The following is a 25,339-nucleotide window of genomic DNA, read 5'->3' as shown; positions in this document are numbered from 1 at the left end:
TTATGTAATTGAGTATTCCTTTGTGCTTTTGATGTGTATAGGTTTGTGTATATGTTTGTGCCTGTATTAAATTACTGAAATTCTCGATCTTTTTTGCTTCTTTTTATGGTTAAACACGGACACACAAACATATCGATGGTGAAAGCTAAAATGCATAAGTGTGTTACAATGTAAAAGTTAGTGTACTTTAATTATTTTGTTGTCACCACCATCACCACCACTACCATTAACATGTGCACATGAATGAGGGAATATCTATACCAGTGATGGTATGTAAAACATGAAAACAGTTGATTATAATAATACAATAGTAATTCAATGCTAATTAACAGGAAACTAACTCCACATAGTTTATTCCTGGCATTTAGATGCCATCATTATACGTTACATTTACAGCGTAACTCAAATTCAATTACAAGACAGAGTATCTGGTAGATGTAGTTAGTACCAAAAAAGTCATCAGTAAAAGTATTTTCTAAATAACAATAAAGCTAATCACCGAAGTACAGTGGAACATATCAGAAATAAGATATAGTTACATCCAGATAACTAGTTATTAACAAATAAACAGTGATAAAATGGATGGAGTCAGTAGTGAGCCTATTAAACGTAGGATTGTTCATTAATTAACAGATGCCTGAACTATTGTATTTTTATATTCGCCTATTTCTAAGCTTTCGCTTAATCTATAAGTCGTTACCATGCATTTAATTAATATGGATTTCAACAGTTGAGATAATGAGTCAATTGAAGCTAGACCACCATGGAAAACCTGGAAGCACTGCCCGGCTATTTCGTCCTATTGTGGGGCTCCTCAGCAGTGCGTATCCATGATCCTACCTGGCAAGATTCAAACCGAGGGTCTTCAGTCTCGCGCACGAACGCTTAACCTCTAGACCACTAAGCCAGCCTGCATCCAACAGTGTTAATGCTTAACCTCAATCAATCCACGAAATGAAGGATTTATTTGTTTGTTCTTTTACTTCACTTACGTGTGTTATTGCACTTTTAAAGATGATCGGTGTAAATGCATCTCCATTACGACGAATTTCTTTCAATGGTCCAATTAAATAGTGTAACCAAAGTTTAATATTAGCTTTGAATATTTCTTCAATATTACCAAAAATCCATCCAATATCTAAGTTCTCAAATAAATATTCACGTATTTCCAAAAATGGAGATAAATAATACTAAAATGAGAAATGTGAAGAAAAAACTAGATGATTAAAAAGAGAAGACACTACTGTTACAGTGATTATAAACATTAATTTATAGTTGAAACTACAAACTGAAAACTAGGAAGCACTGGATAGTTGTTGAATCATATTATAAGACTGATCAGAAGTGCATCTACGATATCGATGAAGATCGAATCTAGACCATTCACATTTGTCGATGAGCGTTCAACCTTTAAATCATTAAACTAGGATCTATCAGTTTATATTTCTAATTCCAGTCAATACGTGATAATGTTCAAATACGTGTACTATAAAATTTAACAATCTTCACAAACAGCTTACACGTATGTTAATTCGTGTAGTTATACAAAGATGTTTAAGTGTGACAAAGTGAATCTTAATAGAGATTAGTTTTATAATTCAATCGATAGCACTTACAAAATGTAATATCATGGTTTCTAGTTCAGTTGCATGTCGAAGCCGAAGTTTAATTTATCATTACCATGTATTGCATTCTGACTATTAATACATAACAAAGAGAATTAATATCATCAGTATCTTATATTATCACTGAGTCACGGAATATTAGAAGACAAAACCTGGGCGAGTGACTGCTGAGAATTAATAGTAAGGAAAAGGATCACTCTTTATATACTATTTTAGTCAACCTTAAAATATGATGTAAAGTAATTGAACGATATGGTTCGGCAACAGAATAGATTATCTAATAAGATTATTCCGATCAAGGAACAGAATGAATCAAAATATGGAAGAGATGAATTTCTTACTCACTGACTAATGACCTAAAATATTGATTTCTAATCCACACACATTCTATCAATAGTTGTCAAACGTGATCAGGAGAAATCTTTATTTGATTTAGGCTAATTGTTCTTTACACGTTGTCAACTACAATTATCTACAGTCTTCAGGAGACTGGTTCTTTTCATGGAATTTAAAGTCGTGCAGTAATGAATGTGATATTTAAATTTATTTGGTGTTGTTTTACTTGTATCTTCCTATTTTAGTTTAGGACTGCAGTTGATCAGACTATTGTACAATAGGACGAAACAAACGTCCTGGATTCCACTGCTAGCCACTATTCATCTTTGCTTAGAATGTGATATTTGTCTAATATTTAGTATTGATCAATGTAGATATGTAGTTACTATCATAAGTTATTCACATAGTGCTTTAAAACAGGTTCCTGTGACGTACATCTGCCAAATGATTTTTTTTTCAAACTATCGTAAAACTGTCTCAATAACTTAAATATTTTCATCATAGTTAAATATCCTACTGTTCACAGTGGAATATTAACATTGCAAATTGGTAACTCTTTAAATGATGTATTATGTTTCTATTCAACTGTTAAATAGTATTGGTGTAAGTAAGTATCAACAATATCATCAGAAAATTTTGCTTCATATGCAAAGTATATACTCCCGAAATTACTAACTACCTGTCAGTCTCTTGAATTGAAGAACGTCTATAACTGATATCGTTTGTAGTGAAAGAAATAATCCTAATTTCAGTTGAATGATTTACTCTTGAAGTCATTTACACATAGCCTAAAGTTACAAAGGTTTCCCAGTGTAACTAGAAACACAGTTGTTACACACTAAAACATTCCAAAAATATCAGTATAGGGTTGTGGAGATTACTAAGTTTTTTATTGAGATCATCAACCGATTGATGTTAGACCACCATTGAAAACCTTGAAGCACTAGAGGGCCTTCAATCTCGCGCGTGAGACAGGGCGGATTCGTGAGTGCGCGTCCCACAATAGGACGAATCGGCTTTCCAGTACTTCCAGGTTTTAAATGGTGGTCAAACATCAGTTAGCTCATGATCTCAATCAAAATTCCAAAAATAATTAACAAAAAAGAATATAAGTTTGACTTCAGTTTGTAAAGGGTATCGCGATGAAAAGATTTCAGGCCTAAATAGTTTGATACGAAAGGAAATTTAAGTAGAACTGTCATAAAGTTGTTTCCTCTATTACGTAACTTTATTGATGTTCACACAAACATTTGATCTTGATGTGATCTCATTTTATTATTCAGATTGCAATGTGGCTATTAGTCTAAGTAGCTTGACAACTAAAATTTACTGTGATGTTAATCAGTTGGAAGTGGTCAAGTTGAAACTGTGGATTAAAGTTTCAAACTAGTTGGCAAGCGTCAGTGATGTGTGTTAGAAATTTCGGTTTGGCAATCTCAAACTGAATGTCGCCTAACTTGGTTTAGGCAGCTGATTAGGATCACTTATCTCCGTACATGTAAAATGTAGCTCAAAGTTGGGTACACAGATCTATAATTACCAAATGCATTACATTATCATTATTTATTAACCATTCCGTGAGTGAGAATTTGACTTTATCAATAGAATCCAATTATCCTTGAGAGTGAAAAAATATAATTCTAGCCAGCACTCAGTAATCGAATAATTGTAAATATCTTAATTCTTTTAGGAGGTCAGTCATAGTTCGAAAAGCTCATTGGTGAAGTCTAATACCGTGAATCTAACTGGTGTTATTTGAATGGCACAAGGAACATAAGTTCCTTGAGAGTTATACTGGTACATATTGGTTGCTATGTTTAAGTACAAAAACTACTGATCATTTTCATAGGAATCACATGGTAAATTCGCTATCATTCAAGCACTATTAATTTTCAACAGTTGAGATCATGAGTCAATTGAAGCTAGACCACCATGGAAAACCTGGAAGCACTGGGCGGCCGTTTCGTCCTATTGTGGGACTCCTCAGCAGCGCGCATCCACGACCACGCCCCACGGGATTCGAACCCAGCGCCTGGCGCGAAACTGATAGGTCCTGGGTTTTAATCTCGCGAGGCGTGGTCGTGGATGCGCACTGCTGAGGAGCCCCACAATAGGGCGAAACGGCCGTCCAGTGCTTCCAGGTTTTCCATGGTGGTCTAGCTTCAGTTGACTCATGATCTCAACTGTTGAAATTACTACAATCTACACAAAACCCCTTCTGATACTATTAATTTTATTAAAATAATGATTACGGCCGACGACTCCCAAATAGGACGAAACGCGCGTCGTGGATTCCACTGCTAGCCAATATCCATCTTTCGCTTATATTACAACAATTAAGCTTACAATTATTATTAAGTATACTTTTCAAAGAATGAGTAGACGTTTTATGTGTTAAACAGACTAACACACAAACACTAATAGATACAACAACATTGTTCATATGCACAACTCACATCTATAATAGTACGTAAATACTTTAGATAGTTCGCTTCAGTGTAAATAAATTCCCAAATAGCTGATTGTTTTTTCTGCTGTTGTTTTGTCATTTTCTATAAAGAATAAGAAAACACAAAGAGTAGTAAAAGACATTATTCAAGAAGGAAGATGTGTAGCAGTAGAATGTGAGGAAAACATAGCGAACTCATTACAAGAAATTAATAGACGAATCAATACTGAACTGATGCTTATTTGTAACTTTTCAACAGGTTTGACGACATGTATAAATTCTTGGATTTCAACAGTTACTTACCAAATCTAAGATTTATGTCACGGACTGAATTTAGTTAGACAGAAAAGGAGAAAGCACAGAACAACCGTCTCGTTCTAGAATGATAATCTTCATTAGCATCTATCTATAATCTCACTGTGAATAGGAGACAAAACATCTAGGTATCGTAATGAGCGCCTAAAGGTCAGTGATTTACATTTCTAATCTAAATACATGTTCAGTAGTACGCTATAATGATTAAATTCAACAATCTCTGTGCTTAGTGCTTAACCATTATTTACCACAAGATAATTTGTGAGTTAGTCACAGGATTGGTTTGATGAATTAACCAAATCAAGATGTAACATTACTCTATGAAGTTTGTAACTGTTTAGTTGAATCATTTGAAGAGATGCAGAATTCTTTACAACATATTCAAGGACTGTTCACCTTAAAGAGAATGACTCAAAATCCTTTCGATAAGTGACAGAAATCCTATAAAAATACATCAGCCATCTGCTTTATAAAAAATATTTAAAAGAGCAAGAACAAAGATTCTAGCTGAATAGTATGAATTCATTCTATTTCGTTTAGTTCTCATCAGCTGCTTACAACCTGTGATATTTAAAAACTTTAATTACATAATAGGTTTAAATTACTTACATGAAAGAGTTTGGTTGGAAGTTATATTTAAGACACATTAGTATAGTAAAGCAAGGGTGTAAATAAATGGAATAGACTGAATAGTGTAAATATATACCTTATGCGATGAAAGAACATTCTAAAACATTGATTGTGACCTTGAAGGATTGCAAAGTAACGACCTGATGTTCTATATCAAGGAGATGTTTGGTAATTGCACTATTTAGAGTTTTTCTTTCTGTTATTCTGAAGCTTTTTGGAACATGTTCAAAAAATCTGAGATATGCCCTCATTTCTGTTCGACCAATGTAGCTGCTTTGGCAGGTGCACATAAATTGATAAATACATCTGGTGGTAACATGAAAGGGATGCTTGTCAACCTCGGATTGAGTTATTGAACATGTTGTATAATATAGAGAATTAAGAGTTTGGCCGCCGGATAAGTTCTGGATATCGCAGTATTCAGTCTCGTGTTGATTATGTGTGTGACATCATCACCTTTGAAGTTAAGATTTATAGATAGTGGTTTCTTATTGACCGTAATTACTCCCATCTTGTTTTCTTCGGGCTTTTTATATTTGTCGTAAAACCTTTGTGAGTAAAAGTTGTCTCTTAGGGTTTTTCCCACGTTCATCAACTCTTGATTGAATTTGTCGGTGGTATATATCTTTTCTACCCTATAAAATTGTGTTTTAACCAATACCATCTTGTAGATGATTGGGAAAAAACTAATGACATTCAGTTGAATGCCATTTCAAGTACTTTTTCGATAAACCGAACGTTGAACTGTCCCATCTCCCATACGTTTAATGGCAATATATATAATCACTTGAATGGAGAATGCTGGTGAGTGGCCCATGCTCCTCTACGAGGGATAACACATGTAACTAAGTAACTGGGTAAGTACTTAGCAAGTCAGAAAGCTACTAGTAATTCCGGAGATAATTTTCTCTGTGAAATGTTTGTAAGCAAGATAGAGTCCTGACTAGTGCATGCTCAAATCACGCTTAAATAGGAATACTTCAGTTAGTTAATTTTCAACTAGTCATTGCTGATGAATGACTCGAGTATATACTAGAATATTCTGGCAAATTCCATACAAACTCTAATGTTCTATTGCTATGCCTTGGTCGTGGCTGTTTGGATTATTGGAACATGCATATTTTCTTCCCTTTCAATTATTATTCAAGAAAAAGTTTGTAATTAGGGTGGACTAGATCCTGTGAAAGAACACAAAAGGTCACATCATTATTGAAGGATTCGAAGAAAAAAACTTTAACCTCACCCATCTATATCACCGATTCTCTGAAGAGAAAGAAGTAAAAAAACGAACCTCACTTACTGAAGATGATTTAACAATTTGTTCCCATGACTCTTCAATAAAAAATAGACTAGCTAAATCTTGACTATCAAATTGTTGACTATTCGGCATATTTTGATGTTGACTATCTTCAAAACGTGAATAAGAATTCGATTTTTGTCGAATTGCTTCTTCTGAATTCGGGCTTGTAGTTAATGGTATAGATGTAGTTGAATTCCTGTCTGATATTTTCTGTCGCCCTGATAGTAAATTTACCAGCACATTTGGGTTCAATTCACTTAGACATTCATTTATCAATTGGTCAGACAATGAATATGAGTTCAAACTGTTACTTTTCTTGTAAAATTCAAACCAATTTTTCAGTGCATCAGAGGTTGTATCCTATAAAAAAGCGAAACGCAAATTGGATATATCAGTATACGGTTGTAGAGACTGTTGACTTTCATCGAGATCACGGACCGATAAATGTTAGACAACCATTGGGAATCTAAAAGTACTGAAATGCCACGATCCCTCACGTGAGACTAGAATTTAGACCTGGAGTTAGATATTAACAGTGTCAGGTGCTGGATTAGTAGTCTGGAGGTTAAGCGTTCGTGCACGAGACAGAAGGTTCTGGGCTTCAGTCCCGTGAGTAGGATTGTATACGTACACTACTGAAGAATCCCGTACTAGTAAATATCAAGGATAGAGTTAGTTGACAGTTGAAATTACGTAATACATGTCTCAATTACCTTAGTCGATGAAGATTTGCCAACCCATCAACCCATTTGATATCTTTACCTAACCTTCTATGTTTAACCTCAGTATTTTTTGCCCACTGATTCCAGCATACATAAGCAATGTTTCGAAGGAATCTATTATCAAATACTAAATAATGAAACCTGTAAGATAAGTGATGTGGATGACACCTTCAACCATCTCACTACTTATCAAGAGTTTAGATGTTGAAGCAGTCCAGTCTTGAAGCAAAATGTCTAGCTTTTATTGCTTAGTGATACACTGTATCAGTCATACATAGGCTAAGTGATAAGCGCATGCTATTTTCGAAGATTTGACCTCATTTTCCAAAAAGGAAACATAGGTCATTGGTTAAAAATATGGCTTAATTTTTTGAAGGAAGAAGATATTTATTGATGAATGAGTGTACATATATTCTCAATTCGGTTTAATCAATAAAGCATCCTTCTAACTCTCAACGTCTTCACTCAAGTAGTTGGTTTGCACTTGCTCATAAAAAGCTTTTATGTCAGTATCAGGCTAGGTTGCCACTTATAGAATTCTGTCTATCACGAATGTCAATAAATCATACTGGTTAGTGCCAAGTAGAATTTAACCTAGTTGTATGAATCTTCGTAGATCCGCTATAGTCACTCAACCTTGGTAGGGATTCATCTAAATTTGTGGTCATGTCGTAACAAGATTGATAGGATTTTAAAAGGAATCAGAGAGAGGCAGTGTGATTTATGATTATTTCTTGCATAGACAGATGGACTACACTGGAATTAATAATGTCCTTAGTTAAGTATATAGGATAGAAAGGTGAAATTAGATCATATAGCCAACCTTGAGCAATCAAAAGATGACCTCTGGATTTAAAGCAGAATCAAGAATTACGGTTAAAAATTAAAATCAAGCATTAGGGTTAGGAATCAAGATAAGAAATTAGATTCAAGGTTTTCATTATTAACTGATATTGTCTATATTGCAAAAATGCACAGTAACCGTAGGGATGGATAAATTTCAAACCCAAATTCAAGAGACGCGATTAGTTCGTCACTATACTTTGGTTGCAACGATAGAAACACTGATATATTGATGATGTTGAATTGTTGTTTATACTTGGTCTTTATTTATTTAATTAATTCCTTCTTCGTGTTTATATTGACTTTTCATCCTTAATTCTGTTGTAAAATGTGATTAAGTACAATTTACCTACCGAGTAATACGATACATAAAAATCTGGGTAATACTCATTGGGTGACAAAAGAAATCCCCACGTGAATTACCAATAAATAATTAAAACATGTAGATATTTATTAGAGTTAGTGAAAGTTTTACAATCTAGTATTTGGCAAATAAATTCTTGTATTTACCTAATGATACGTAAACTAATACCAAATGCGTTGTTACGGCCGAGAGTGGGTGGAGTCAGCTTTCCCTCTCCAAATGCTCTCACATGGCCAATGCGCATAAAACCACTTCCAGAGAAGTCCTACTCACTGCCTCCTCGCTGCATTACTATTGTCTACGAAACTGAGCGGATGAAAAGCGAATGTCCGGCACTTTAACTAGGTTGGTGAACACGTAGAGTCCATCTAGGGGAGTTGGAAAACCCTCATTCCAAACCAATGCTCCACATAGGCTACAGGATCTTGAAGTAACAAATGGCGTATGAACCAATTATTGGTCACTGGCTGTCATAGGACTGCATCTCCTTGCGATGCTTCACTGCCTTGTGGATTAGACATTTAGGTCAAAAGCTCCGGGTGTGGCCTTGCTTCGGTTTGGGCACTCGGACAGTATTCCAGCCCTCACACAAATCGAATGATTTATGTGACGCATATCTATTTAGTGCCTCTTTGTACCAATGTTTATGTGTTTAATAAATAATTTTTTTTAATGCTAATACCAACATACTGAATGTTGAAATTAAATAAATTTGAATATATAACACTGTCAATGGAGATAAACTAAGAAAAACAAACAACATTCAAATACAGTGAACTATGGACTAATCAACCAGCCTAAATACCATAATAGCTCATCGGTTGACGTCTTTTTAGCGGGTTAGTTTCTTACGGGGTAGGGTCGCTATACCCATGCCCAACCCTCCCTCTTTATCCGGACTTGGGACCGGCGGTAGCCCCGGGTGGGCTCCAAGCGGAGTATAATAGCTCACTAGGATTACCAAACTAGCTGGTGTATACATTAGAAGAAAAGAAAAAAGATTCTAAATGCTCACTATTTTTGTTATACAAGCAACTTAGTATATTATCGTGTGATTCGTTTGAAGTACGTCATTCATTTATCACGTTGATTATATACAATATAAAATCAATCAATGAAATCACTCATTATTGATATGTATCATTGAATGAAAACTGTATTTTATAATTTGTCAGAATCATCATCTAAATATGTGTTATGAAGTTGTACTTGATAAGTATGAGAGTAAATTCAAGAAAGGTATTTCTGTTATTGAATAAAAGTTATACAACTTTATTGAAATGTTTACATTTAGTCTAATTTTACTAATTAATCAATAAATAGTACTTGATATTATTTTATCACCGTTGATTATTATCTTGTCAATTAAGTTATAGTATGTTCAATAAGCTAAGTAACTCAATATTATTGTGATTTGTTTTTCTTTTGGTATTTAGTAAATGAAATGAATCAATAGGAAACTTTAGAATTAAACTTCATAATATTTGGAATTTATTATTAAGATACACTTAGAAATTTATATCTGGGTAGCTGTATAAGTGCTGGTGTTGGCGTGAGTGATGAGATTAATTCAGGTTTAGTGAAATCCAGAATGACTTATGCAAATCTAAGCCATCTTTGGCGCCTTCATGATGTTGGTCTGGTTGTAAATGATCGGATCTACAACGCGTCGGTGAGAGCAGTTTGGCTCTATGCTTGTGGAACCCGGCCTCTCCGAGTTCAGGATGTTAGACGACTCTCTGTGTTCGATCATCGTTGTCTCCGAAGGATTACTGATATCCAGTGGCAACACCATATCAGTAATGCAGAGGTTCGGCATCGTGTGTTCGGGCACAGCGACGACAATGCAACTGGTGTCGCCATCTTGAAACATCGACGTCGGTGGCTTGGACATGTTCTATGAATGTCGTCTCAGAGAATTCCACGTTGTGCAATGTTTGCCGACTCTGGGACTGGTTGAAGAAAGCGGAGAGGTGGTCAGTGTATGACATGGTGTCGTGATATGAAAGAAAGCTGTACACGACTGGCTTCTGTCAGTCCCTCACAACTCGCTGGTTGAGGTCCTAGAGATGGTGTAACACAGTGTCTAAAGACGTTATCAAATATAGCTCATAATAAAAACCAATGGCGATCCTGCCGTGACTGTAGTTTACTTTCTTCATAAAAAATGACTTAGCTTCTTTAACTGGAAGAATTCTTTTTGGTTGTACCTCAGCTAACTGAACTACTTCTCCCATTATTATTATTACGGTTATTATTATTTCACTATCATATACTAATTTCTGTTCTTTATTATTGCCTTTTTTCTTATACACACCTTACATTCTTTATCTCTTCACATTCTCATTATTATTGTGTGGCGCATATGTATCTGGCGGCCCTTGGTGCCAATATTCATGTGTTCAAATAAGTAAAAAAAATAGAAACTTGAAGATCATGGATCAATGACTGATCTGTATAAATGTTTCAGTTTCTCAGGCGATCAACCGATTTCACTTGTAAGATCCCTAACCATGATACTAGGTGGTATCAATTAAAACGTTTTAACAAATATCCAGTTAAAAAACCAGTTTCCGGTGTATTCTACTAAGAAATTGGGACTTATGAAGTTCATATATGTAAAGAGTCAAACAGCTATCACCAATGGTATCCAATAAACGTAGAATTTGAAATTGTACTATTGTTTATCGACCTAATTGTTCTAATGGTTGACGAAACCTGAAGGTCTCAGGTTTGATTGCTATTGGAGATGTGATTGCTGACTACTAATGAGTCTCATAATAATACTGTACAGCTAATTAGTGCTCTCTGGTTCTAAATGGTATCTTAAATAAGAATACCGAGAAGTAGTGGTAACGATGATAATAATAATAATAAGAGTAGTATAACAAAACGCTTTACATAAAATATCTATATTTTGGCTGGTAACTATTAATACAAAGGTTTCTCTTATTTAACCTTCCATCCATCCTACTACTTAACATGAATTATACTTCTTAACAAATTGTTCTCTCATTAAAACAATCAGTTGAAATTATTCAGTTATTATTTGAATAGTTTTTTTCTGATTAGCGTTTTTTTAGCTAGTTAGTTTTCTACGAGATGGGGTCACTAACCGCATGCCCAACCCTCCTCTTTTATCCGGGCTTGGGACCGGCAGTAGCCTCCGGAGGGACTCCAGAAAGTGTTATACTTCTGTTAAATAATAATTTCGTTTCATAATTAAGGATCAAATATTATCATCTGATATTCTTCTGATTTGATGAAAAAGTTAATACTTGGATGGGGGTAATTATTGTATTTCTTATCGATTTATATTGACAAATTAATTCTGATCATTATGATTGTATTAATCTGATCGATTGTTATCATATATGCTTAAAATTTATTGATTGGTAAAGTTTCCAATCCCTATTTCACTCCTTTTTACTTACTTACTCACTTACGCCTGTTACTCCTCGTGAAAGAGCATAGGCTGCTCACCAGAATTCTCCATCCAACCCTGTCTTGGGCAATCCTTTCCAGCTGCTTCTAGTTGTTATTCATCTTTCTCATACCTGCTTCTATTATCCGACGTAATGTGTTCTTAGGCCTTCCTCTTTTCCGCTTCCCTTCAGGATTCCAAGTTAGGGCTTGCCTCGTGATGCAGTTTGACGATTTGCGTAATGTATGTCCTATCCATTTCCATCGTCTTTTCCTAATTTCTTCTTCAGCTGGAAGTTGGTTTGTTCTCTCCCACAGAAGGCTATTGCTGATGGTATCCGGCCAATGGATGTTGAGTATCTTGCGTAGACAGCTATTTATAAATACTTGTACCTTCTTGATGATGGTTGTTGTAGTTCTCCAAGTTTCAGCTCTGTACAATAGAACTGTTATGACGTTCGTATTGAAGATTGTGACTTCGATATTGGTTGACAGACTGTTGTTTTGAGTTGCATATGTTCTTCAATTGTATGAATGCTGTCCTTGGTTTGCCAGTGCTCTCCTTTACGTCTGCATCTGATCCTCCTTGTTCATCGATGATGATGCTTCACAGGTATGTGAAGGATTCTACATCTTCCAGAGTTTCGCCATCAAGAGTGATTGGATTGCTGTTTTCCACTTTGAATTTGAGAACCTTGGTTTTCCCTTTGTGTATGCTGAGGCCTACTGATGCAGAGACTGCTGCCACACTGACTGTCTTTGTCTGCATCTGTTCGTGTGTATGCGATAGGAGGGCTAGGTCATCATTTCACTCTTTCTAGAAAGTCTTATATTATTTTTATAATGAAAACAAATCTATTGAGGTATACTAAATGATAATTGTAGTATGTTAGACTAATGCATATTTCTTCATGATATAATGACCCTTTTTCAATTATCTAAAAGTTTGATTTATATAATGGAACATCCATAGATACAAAAAATATACACAATAAATAAAAAAAACTATGAATAAAGTAGTCAGATACAATTTTATATTAAAACTTACAAATAAAGGAACTGATCTTCTTTCTAATTTTCTTGTATTAGTCAGATGAATACCAGTGGAAGTGATTTTGTTCTTATAGATTTCTGTAAATTAGAAATAATAAAAGAAAAATAATGAATCTAACAATGTCCCCTCCTTACTAATTATAGAAGAAAGGATATATTTCATAGTGATTCTTAAATTGTTTATAAACTGAAAGTTTAAGAAAAACGTTGATAAGCCAATTAGTACGAAATGGTCAAAGATATTTACAATTGATTGATCACTAACCAGTATAATGTCGTATGTACTACACTTAGTTGTTAGATAGTAAGATTCAATAGACAAATAACCCTAGACTTATATTTTTATGTTAATTTTCACTTGTCAGCAAGGTGAACGTGTACATTCTTGAAAGAATTGACTCGACCTACTAGTTTGTTTAGTCACAAAAATGGTCAGTATGTAAATACATTTATTATATCTGTAAGTTTTGGTATTTAATTCAGTAAAACTGATAGTCATAATTGAGATGGTGTAGAAGATTTGTAGCTCAGGTGGATGAAGCTTGTTCTGATGATGTTGTTCAGAAGAGCGATGAAAGCTCTACGACCAAACCATCCAGCTCAAAGGACAACTTATTTAGGCTACACTATTAAATCTGAATAAATCTCAGTCAATTTTAACAATGTAACAATAATGTTGGTTAATGATAAAATTTTAAGTCTTTGATGAAAGTTAACGAGTACAATTAAAGAAAGAAGGAAGAATGAAAATCTTGTAGTGATTCTTTTTGCTATGTTTGAAGCCATGACGAGCTCATCTAGTCTGAGAACGGAACAAAAACTCTGTGACCAAAAACCAATAAGCTAGTTATTCTGATGCGTCCCAGCCCAGTTAACTACAGAAAGAAGTTCATGTTCGAAACGGGGAAATATATTCCGCAAGCAGCCAGAAGCACGAACAATCCCGACAGACACAAATCAAACGCATATATATACAGCATAAAATTGTCACTGGGAAGCGTTACAAAATAGCATAGTAAAAGATACAACCGACCAATAGAATTTAAGATCGTTCCAATTGGGAAATACCATATGAAGGTGAAAATGAGCGCTTTTGGCGCGAATACAAGAAATTCAAATTTTCAAAAATAAAATGATAAAAATAAGATATTCAACAAGTGAGTTCTGATGATCTAACATTCCCAACACTTTTCGATGAAATACAAGCCAGTAATTTGAACAGTAAGTATAATCTTAACACAACACATGAGTGTACTATTATCACAATATGGATTATATTTAACATTTACTTGTTTAAATTAATCTAATTACTTACAAAAGAGTTTTAAGTAGTTTTATTCAAATTTTATTGAGAGTGCTTATGAAATTGTCTAATATTCACTCTTTTTGTTGTTGTTGAATTGGCTAAAGACTTCAGCACTATTTAAACACTATCATAAACACATTGATACTCAATAAATGTAACCATAATATTAATGAGTTTATTAATAGGTATCTTTCTACCATAAGAAATTTAAGATCACAATTACATTTTCTCTCCAAATGGTTCAGTTAGTAAAAGTAAACTAAATTAATTTAACTAAGAAATTTATAAAATTGTATTTTTATCATGGTTTAAAATTAGTAGAACAGTATAGATAGAGATGGATGGTGATTAGCACTGGAATTCAGGATTCACGTTTCGCCTCACTTGGGATTCATCAGCTAAAAAGACATACATCCGGAGCCAATACCGTTTTTTTTTATCAAATATCATTACATTATCTACCTAGCTTTTAATTTCAGATAACCACTAGTTGATGCAATGGGGTGAGTTTTAATTTAGATATATTTGTTGTATTAAGCTTCCGACTGATGTTAAGGACTGCAATGGATTAGTTTCTTATGGAAATATGTGCATCCTGTGCTGATTGCTTTGATATTGCCTAAAGTCAAAAGCAATATAACCAGAGATAAATGTATATATGCCAGTAAGACACTGATCAATCGCAGTCCTAAACATCAATGAGAACATCCAAACAACCAATACAAAAATGAATCAGTAGAAGGATAATTAGAATTCAAGAATCGCTGGATAGTGCTGTTAACAGATACGTCGTCCAATTCAAACAAACATACTTACTATAGGCTTATCCAACCAGTTATGTGAATGGAAAGACTGAGGAACGATTAAGATATAATTGAAGAAGCCCAATATAAAGGTACACAAATCATTCGTATACATACGATTGTTATTCTGATACAAACAAGAGCATATAGTTTGAGGCTTTAAACTGCTTCATAATTGACCTCCTCCAGTAGTGTGTTTCATTCATAATTTCTTATCCACCGCTTAAACCTAAGGTTGTATGTGAACAGAAACATTCAATTCACCTAAACTCATCAAGTCTATCAAGTGATTTTAATTCCAAATAATCCACAAACTCACAACCGTAAAGTTGAAATTGACTATTCCATAGTGTAAATTTTATCTAATTCATGGGATTGTACAAGATCATTACTGACTTGTGTTATGTTGTCAACACGGTCAAGACATAGAGGTCACATATTTTTACTAGAACAGTGTAGAATCCAAAATTTACGATAAAAACAACTATTCAGTATATTTTATTATTTACCGATTTTCCTCTTGGTGAAAATCATAAACTAGTTTTTATTTTAATCGTTCAGATCATGAGTTAATAGAAACTAGACCACCATGGAAAACCTGGAAGCACTGGATGTTCGTTTCGTCCAGTGGTCTAATGGTCAAGCGCTCGCTTGCGAGACTGATAGGCGCTGGGTTCTAATTTCGTGAGGCGGGATCGTGGATGCACACCGCCGAGGAGCCCTACAATGGGACGAAACAGCAGTCCAGTGCTTTCAGGTTTCCAGTGGTGATCTAACGTCAATGGGTTCATGATCCTAACCAAAAAGTTATTATTTGTCTAAACAATGTAACACATGAATCGTTTAATTTAATGAATAAGATTTACAATACGGAAATAGAAATAATGATAAATTTTGAAACGTGAATGCTTTGTTACTATTATTGTGTTTAGTACTTCTTAAACCTTTCTTTTGGTAATTCCATCTTTACATTTAAAGGTTTGTTGTATATCGTCACGATTGTAACTATTTGAAACCAGGACTGAATGTTCTTTTTCTTTATCATGAACTTAAACACTGAATTAAAATTAGTCAAGTGTATTTGAATTATTCAATAGTATGACCGGCGGTAACTCAAGGAGAGCTACAGGAATCTTCCTCGACACTATGGTGTACCTCAGAAAATCGTCAATATCATATGAAATTTATACGACGGACTACACTGCAAAGTCGTGAGTGGGGGACAGCTGATGGACGCATTCCAAGTGGGGACCGGAGTCAGACAAGGCTACTTACTCTCCTCATTCTTTTTGTTTTGGTGGTTGATTGGATTATGAAGACCTTCATATCTGACGGGAAGCACGGAATAAAATGGACAGCTTGAATGCAACTAGACGATCTTAACTTAACTGATTACCTAGACCTCTATTCCATACACACCAACAAGTACAGACGATAACAGTCAATGTAGTAGACGCCCAGTAGACCTTAACATACATAAGGGAGAAACCAAAATCCTCAAATACAACACAGAGAACACCAACCTGATCAAATTTGATGGAGAACCTTTAGGAGAGGTGAAAACTTTCACGTATTTGGTTAGCAACATCGTCGATGAACAAGGAGGATCTGATGCAGATGTAAAGGCGACGATAGGCAAAGCAAGGGAAGCATTCCTGCCATTGAACAACACATAAAACTCAAAACAACTGTCTGCAAACCAACATCAATGTCATAATCTTCAATACAAACGTCGAGACAGTTTTATTGTACAGAATGGAAACTTGAAGAACTACCACAATCATCATTAAAAATGTACAAATACTTATAAAAAATTGTCTACGCAAGATAATCAGTGTCAGTTGTCGACCGGATACCACCATCAAGAGCCTACTGTAAGGAAAGTAAGCACGGTAAATATATTGTACAACTACACTATTAAGTAGAAACAGATTAGTTATTGTAAAAATTGTTTAATTACTAGGCATCTAATAAGAGAATAGTAAACTTTTAATATAAAACCGAAATTGTAACCATTGTTATGTAAGAATAAATATTTGAGTAATCAATTCTGAAAAACGTTAATAAAAGATTATTACTGTGAAATCATACTATTCAACTTAATAGACAGTTATATGAAAGTCTATGTGGAGGATTAAAGTATTTAGAATGGTTGTATACATTTATTTGGTTTACTAAGTTGAATGATGATAGATTTAATGTCATAGATTAGAGTAGAATAGAGTAGAGTATACAAGCCTGTAGTTGAACAATGAGTACGAGTCTCAGAGTGAAGATCAACACTGAGATGCAGGCACATCCAGCTGACGAAACACGTCCCCTGGATTCCATCGCTAGCCATTATCCATCTTTACTTGACATAAAGATGTTTAAGTTTTGAGGAGAACACCTCATTATGTAATCAATGTATTATTAGCATGATTGATACATGTTCATTTTCACTGGTTAGTTAATAGTTTGTTTTTTACAGGTTACAGTTTGTTACATTAAAACTTGAAATTTACCGATTATTATCAGTTAGAAAGATACTGTCATTAACCTTATTATTATTATTCTCAAATTGATCACAATTTGTAGAATACAATCTCTTCAAAATAAAATTGTACACGTATTAAGTAGAAATAAACAATCAATCTTTTATGATAATCATTTCTAAGTATATTGATACCTCATATCATACCATATGTCATGAATCAAACTGTCGCTCAATAATAGAAAGGTTTTCTTTACTTCAGATTTTGATTCATATTAAATTGGAATATGAATTGTTCTACTGGACAATCTATGACAGTCATCTATGTTTTTATTCCAAGAAACACAACGATAAAGCGAAGCACTGCTCCTATGTAAGATTGTGATTGAAAGTAATTGACAGAAAACTAGTTTGTTTTATTGTTACTTGACACACATCGACATGGTGTTAGCATTGTTTAGCAAAGCTCTTTTCTATGAGATGAGATTGCTAACCCCATGTTCAACTGTCCTCTCTAATCGAGCTTGGAGCTAGCAGTACCACGAACAGGCTCAACATGTAGTTGTCGAGGTGGTCTACCTATAATTTTTATGGGACTGATGCTCCCTAGTTGATCCTATCTCGTGTCACCCCAACTCCAAAACATTAGCCATTCGGACCATGACTGATCACTGAGTAGTAATCAGTGTTATGTATGTCAAGTCTTTAGCGTTGATCGAAATTCATCGATCAAGTCTATGTGACTTAACATTACATATACTATGTCGAAATGTAAGGCGACGGTTGGAAGTAATAGACAGGAGGCTGTGGTGTTTGAAACTACTACTTCTACACTAACACAGAGGCTTTCTAAAAAAGATGGTCAATTATATTATACATTGTAATGAGTTAAGCATATAAATGATTATTTTTAATGAGCAAGAATAAAAGTGATAATTAACTTGTAAGAATAATACACCTAATGGTAATTAGGTGTTGTCCAAACTTTAGTTCTAATCGAATTCTATCAACCGAGTTGTAATTAATGTAAGCGCCTTAACTTAAAAGAAGATAGTGAAATTGGGAATTTTAGTAGTGTTAAATCCATTGAATAGAGTTTTGATTTGGGTGAACTTAATTATCATTTCTGAACATCATCAACAACGTGAAAAATAAAAACAACAGACAAATAAAGACCCTCTGTCATGTACTTCTTATAAGTTCATACGTGGTAAGGTTTTAGAAATTCTTTGGCACATGTATCTGCATTCACTAATTTCAGTAATGTAATGTCTTTTAGCTATTAAGGGCGGCCTGCTTGAGCATCTGGGCTACCTGTTCCTGTCATCTATATATTTCAACAAGTTATCTATTTTTGTTTGTTTTAATATATCATTATGTTTATTAGTCGCATAACCTATTCTGCTGCGTTTCTGAAAAGTGTACAACCTTTCGTTTTCAAAGTTACAAAAAACTCAATAAGAGACAATGTGGTTGCTGGCAATATACAACAAAAAGAATGCACATTATTCAGATGTTCATTTACTGAACTGCTATCATCTAACTGGCGATCACTCGATATTTATCGCCAGGACCGACCAAGAAGAAAGAAACGGAAACTTGTTGAAATACTTTATGCTGAGAATTCTATATTGTACCAAAAATATAATACTGAATAAAGCTGATAATAATAATAATAATGTTAATGGATGTGTAGAAATAGTAGATATCCATTATGAAGACGTTTGTTGATTTATTTGTCACATATAGGTTGAATGGGCCGTCTTTAGCCTGGATATAATAGAATGAAAACTGGTTAGTAAATCACTTAATTATAACAGATTTATCCATTCACAGTAGTTCATGAGATTTAAGTTTTTCAAATTGTAGGCGCATATGCAAAGACTTTTCGAGAAATGCTAATACTAAACTTGTAAAGAGCAATCCTTACTTACTTACGCCTGTTACTCATAATGGAGCATAGGTCGCCGACCAGCACTCTCCAACCCACTCTGTGCTGGTCCTTCTTTTCTAATCCCATCCAATTCTCGTTCATTTTTCTCACGTCTATCTCCATTTCCCGGCGTAATGTGTTCTTTAATCTTCCTCTCCCCCTTTGGCCTTGAGGATTCCATGTGATGAGGGCTTACCTTGTGACGTAGTTCGATGCTTTCCTCAATGTGTGTCCTATTCACTTACAACGCTTCTTCCTGATTTCTTCCTCCACTGGAATCTGGTTTGTTCTTTCCCACAGTAGGTTGTTGCTAATAGTTCCCGGCCAACGGATCGGAAGTATTTTGCGTAGACAACTGTTAATAAACACCTGTATCTTCTGGATGATGGCTTTCGTAGTTCTCCAGGTTTCCGCCCCATACAGTAAAACTGTCTTGACATTTGTATTAAAAATCCTGACCTTGGTATTGGATGACAGTTGCTTTGAGTTCCAGATGTTGTTCAGTTGTAGATATGCTGTTCTTGCTTTTCCGATCCGCGCCTTCACATCTGCATCAGATCCACCCTGTTCATCAATGATGCTGTCCAAATACGTAAAGGTTTTTACACCTTCCAGATCTTCTCTGTCAATTGTGAGTGGATTGGTGCATTCTGTGTTGTATCGGAGAATCTTGCTTTTCCCTTTGTGTATATTGAAACCTACTGCTGCTGAGGCTGCCGCTACTCTGGTCGTTTTCCCTTGCATTTGTTGTTGCGATTGCGATAGGAGGGACAGATCATCTGCGAAGTCTAGATCGCCCAGCTGCATCCTAGATGTCCACTGTATCCCGCGTTTTCCTTCAGATGTTGACGTCTTCATGATCCAGTCGATCAACAGGAGAAAGAGAAAGGGTGAGAGTAAGCAACCTTGCCTGACACCGGTCTTTACCTCGAACGAGTATGTCAATTGTCCTCCATGCACAATTTTGCAGTTGAATCCAAGATTCTCCAATAAAACACATCATGCAACAATCAAATCACAATTGACGGAGAAGATTTGGAAGATGAAAATACCTTCACATATCTAGGCAACATCATCGATGAACACGATGGATCTGATGCAAATGTGAAGGTGCGGATCGACAATGCAAGAGCAGCACATCTACAACTGTATAATATCTGGAACTCTAAACAGTTGTGAACCAACACCAAAGTCACAAGTTTCAATACAAATGTCGAGACAGTTCTACTGTATGAGGTAGAAACTTGTAAAAATCTACAAAAATAAATTTGGATCCATTGGTCTGACACTATTAGCAACAAACTACTGTGGGAGAGAAAAAACCAGATTCCAGCTGAGGAAGAAATCAGGAAGAAGCGCTGGAAGTGGATAGGACACACATTGAGGAAAGCATCGAACTACATCACAAGGTAAGCCCTCATCACATGGAACCCTCAAGGCCAAAGGAAGGGAGGAAGACCAAAGAACATATTTTGGCGAGAATTGTTAGCAGATATGAGAAGAATGAACAACAATTAAATAGAACTAGAATGGAAGGCTCAGGTTAGAGTGGGTTTGTGAGTGCTGGTTGATGACCAATGCTCTATTGGTATTAACAGGCGTAAGTAAGTAAGTGAGTATGGGCTTGTAAAGATTATGAATCTTGAATGTGCATTATTAAAGAGTTCCATACTAGAACAAAACAGACATCTAGTGCTTCCAAGTTTTTAATAGTTGTCTAAAATCGATCGATTTATGATCTCAATCAGAAAATATCAATAAATAAATCAATTAACTACTAATTATAACAATAAAAGAAATATAAATCAATAATTCATCTTACCAAGTATAGCTTTACGTATTTTACGATCTCTTTTTTTAAAACATAATTTTTGATTATATGAATCTTTGTTAATATTATCAAGAAATGGTTTAAAATCTTTCGGTATTGTATGATAAATGAATTCATGATTTTGATCTAAAATTGATTTTTCCTCTTCCTCCTTCTCTTCTTCTTCTTCTTCTTCTTCTTGTCCTGCTGTTATATCATTGAATTCACTTCGTGATAATGAACAAAATATATGACCTAAACTCATTGATATGATGATGATGATGATGATGAATATTGGTTAATTCTTTTTAGATGAATTAACAATGATTATGACATGGAGATAAATGTGTAATCCTATTTAATAATAAGTAGTATCACTTGGATACAAATTATTATTATTATTATTATTTTTTGCTTATTATTCATAAAATGACTGAATAAAGCCAATCGAAAATGTCAAATCAACCTTTTTTTTAATAAATTAACTTAGATACTAATTAATTAAACAACAACAAAAAAAGAAGTATATCGTTGATTTGACCTTGATGGTGTTAAAATTTGATTGGATAATAGAATAGATTCTATTTTACACGCCTACACTTTCTGAATACACAGTAACTATGTCTAGTTAGTTAGTATATGTCACTAATTGTTAATGAGTAAAGTGTCATCATGAGAACAACAACAACAACAACAATAACAACAACAACATAGAGATAAATAAATTTGACAGAAAACAGAATGGGACTAAATATAAAAAAATGTATCCATTTTCTTTGCTATTTGTGAAGAAACATGACTAAAACAAAACTATTACGTAATAAACTATAATTATCTATGGGTACTTGAATATACAATAAAATTGATTCGATGAATTAGAGTTGAATTATAGTTAGATTTCAACTAAACCAAGTTATATATACAACAAGAAATTGTAGGATGATGAAGAAGATTTGTAGTTCAGTTGGATGATTTTAATGTTTGTCTTTTAAAGCTGTTACATTGAAAGATATCATCAGTTCGTCGCTGTTGATTTAAATGTTCTTAATCCGATCCAGGAATTGTAAAGGGAATTTGATGGAGTGGTTGGATGAATTCATTAAATCGTTCAATATTCGTGAAATTTCTCTTGACACATTTTATGTTGGGATTCCGGTGAGTGCTACAATTGAACGTAGAGGGATGTTTTGTTTGTGTATTTTTGGCTTACCGTAGAATCAAGGGAGTACTGATATATTGATGTTGCTTTAATATTTGTCCTGCTTTGAAAACTTTGCTTAAAGTCTTTTAGATTCGGTTATCATCAAAATCGACGACAAGATATGCAAATTTCAAAGATTATGTCATAATGATCAAAAGATTTATGTCAGTCGTAGTCGGTATAGAACCCGACACAGTTATGAATTGTAGAAAAAAACAACAGATGACTTTATACATAGTGAAATACGATTATTTTATAGTTAAGCAACTGGAACACATATTGTATGTTAAAGAATTTCAGTTGTGGCGGTAAACTATTGAGTAAAATCAGTGAAAACTTTAGGAACTATGACAGAAAAGTCACTGCTCAATAGATTAATTGAATCTTTGTTAATCTGAACAAATTTAAAATCTAATTTCGAAATTCGAAGAGGATGAAATATACAATTCATTTTAATAATTGGATTCATGAACTGATAAATGTTCGACTACCATTTAAAATCTGGAGGCAGTGGACGGTGGTTTAGTTGTACTATGGGACCCTCGGCAATCTACATGCACGACTCGTGATCGAAGGTCCTGGATTCAGTATTAATATCTGATTAAAATTTCAATGTTTATTATTTAATACACTGATAGAACAGAGTACGTTCATACGATAATAAAATGTGGATAGAATGTATGAAATAGAGAATTTATTGTTTACCATAATTCAGGTACCTTATCCGTTAAACAATAGCAAAAGTAATCAGAAGACAAATACTAATTTTTGAAGAAAATCACGACAATTTTACATAAATATCTTTAACCCACTTAAATTTCAATGTAAAAATAGCTAAATGATTTATTTTGAATAATATCAGAAGACGTTTTATGGATATTATAGCAATTTTAATTATTGACTGTATGAGTCAGTTGAAGCTAGACCACCATGGAAAACCTGGGAGCTCTGGACGGTCGTTTCATCCAACTGTTGGACTCCTCAGCAGTGCTCACCTACGACCCCCCCCCTTGCGAGATTTGAACCCAGGCCCTACCACTCTCGCACGCGAGCGCTTAAACACTAGACCAGTGAGTCGTTATCTAAAGGTGTTAATGTCTAACTTCAACTAATCCACGAAATTGAGCGATTAGTTTAACAACTGAACAAGTAATCTAATAGTCGGAGATCAGGATTTATCGTCTAATATACCCGGAATTTCTAGGGAGGGTGTATTAATCCATGTGATGTCATTGGAAATTGGTTTGTAATATGTCTAATATTCAGTCCTATCGTATTACAAATTAACAGGATAATTCAAACCATATAAGAATATTGATAAACCAGATCAACATTATTTGGTAATGGATAAAAATAATGATTTCTAATTAAACCAGTGGGAATCGTTTTTATCTCGGTCAGACCATGAAGCCTCATGTTACAGTAAATTAGAATAGATTGAAGACCTCACCAGCATTTCATGACAATTTCGAAGTAACTCTTGATTTTTTATTTATGCAAGTAATTCACCATTTTTCTGGAACTATCTGGGAAGTTACTGTTGAAACCAAACTGAAAGAACTGTTTGCAGACTTTTTACAGGTTATGAAAACTTCCCAAGGGAATCCACGAAAGTGAAACATTGGTATTTGAAGATTGTTATCGAGAAGTACTACATAATTTATTCATACGAGTATTTACTCATAGGAAAGGTGTAGGTGTGATTTTGAGTATGATCCTGTTAAAATGTATCCCAACATCATTGAATGTTACAGTCCGTGAACTTGCCACTAAATCATACAAGTAGTGATTAGCCTCGTGTCGAACTGAAGTGTTCACAGTAGTCAACGCTTGTTAATATTCAACCTAATAATACTGATGTTCACATCAGGGCTCAAACCTTGTAATTTTCGCCTCAAATCTCAAAGTATTACTTATTCAGAAAACGAAAAGCACTGAGTTCAAATTTCAGGGTGAACATCACTTCTTGGATCCAAATACATTCAGCTGATAAATCCCAGAAAAAAAAACGAAATCCACGACATGGATTTCATTGTTAACTAAATTCCATCTATTCTATGTAAACCTGTGAAATAATAGATGTATCAAGGGAATTCTTATAGGATACACAAATATCAACCAAGACTGATCAATACGTAATCGAATTGTCAACAATAGAATAGTCCAAACCATTACAAGTTGAATAACATTTAATCATTGTATTGAAATCCTTTTTTATGCACATTTCAGAATATTGTCTATTCTGTATTGATACGTAACATGAAATATTGATTTTAACTTTTTATCTAATCAATATTATTCACAATAAGATTGAATACAAACAAAGATTGAAAATCAATAATATTGATAATTTCGTTAATCAATAAACTGTTATCTAAAACTCACTTTTAATCAATAATGTTTTTGATGATAATTGTAATGTAGGAGTTTCCCATGGAATAAATTCTTTATTAACCAAATCAATACATTGTATTGGAATAGTTAAATCAGATAAATGTGGTCGTACAACATCTCTTTAAAAGAAAGATATAGAAATATATATATATATATATATTAAATGAGAAAGTATACATACTATTCTAAATTCACGTTCAGTAACTACTGTTGCTGAAAGGCTTATGCTCTTCATGAGGGATAGCGGGTGTAAGTAAATAGTGCTGTTAGAGGTTGCCCACACTGTGCAAGGGTTCTTCTTGAGGTACTTGAAAGGGAAATTCGGTCAAGGGTGACCTAAGAGCGTGACCGCAGTGGTT

The 25,339-nt window shown here is 34.2% G+C and overlaps 1 protein-coding gene across 3 annotated transcripts in view; it reads right to left on the bottom strand.

Moving 5' to 3' along the window:
- Positions 1–25,339, bottom strand: part of PLEKHG5_1 (pleckstrin y domain containing, G (with RhoGef domain) member) — a gene marked incomplete at its 5' end in the record, with an annotated part of 61,682 nt that overhangs the window by 21,896 nt on the left and 14,447 nt on the right. Inside the window, 5 exons of one of the 3 annotated variants that reach the window (XM_051212602.1) lie at positions 993–1,190; positions 4,418–4,513; positions 6,656–7,015; positions 13,056–13,138; positions 24,972–25,099. In XM_051212602.1, the coding sequence (XP_051072794.1) occupies positions 993–1,190; positions 4,418–4,513; positions 6,656–7,015; positions 13,056–13,138; positions 24,972–25,099 (865 nt within the window). Of the gene's footprint in view, positions 1–992; positions 1,191–4,417; positions 4,514–6,655; positions 7,016–13,055; positions 13,139–21,397; positions 21,852–24,971; positions 25,100–25,339 lie in introns of those variants that run through there. The other 2 variants (XM_051212603.1, XM_035731110.2) reach the window with 2 other exon arrangements.

Source organism: Schistosoma haematobium, chromosome ZW (assembly GCF_000699445.3).
Source record: "Schistosoma haematobium chromosome ZW, whole genome shotgun sequence".
In the NCBI taxonomy this organism is placed as follows: domain Eukaryota; kingdom Metazoa; phylum Platyhelminthes; class Trematoda; order Strigeidida; family Schistosomatidae; genus Schistosoma; species Schistosoma haematobium.
Note: the sequence above shows the minus strand (reverse complement) of the source record. Positions and strands in the feature narration are given on the sequence as shown.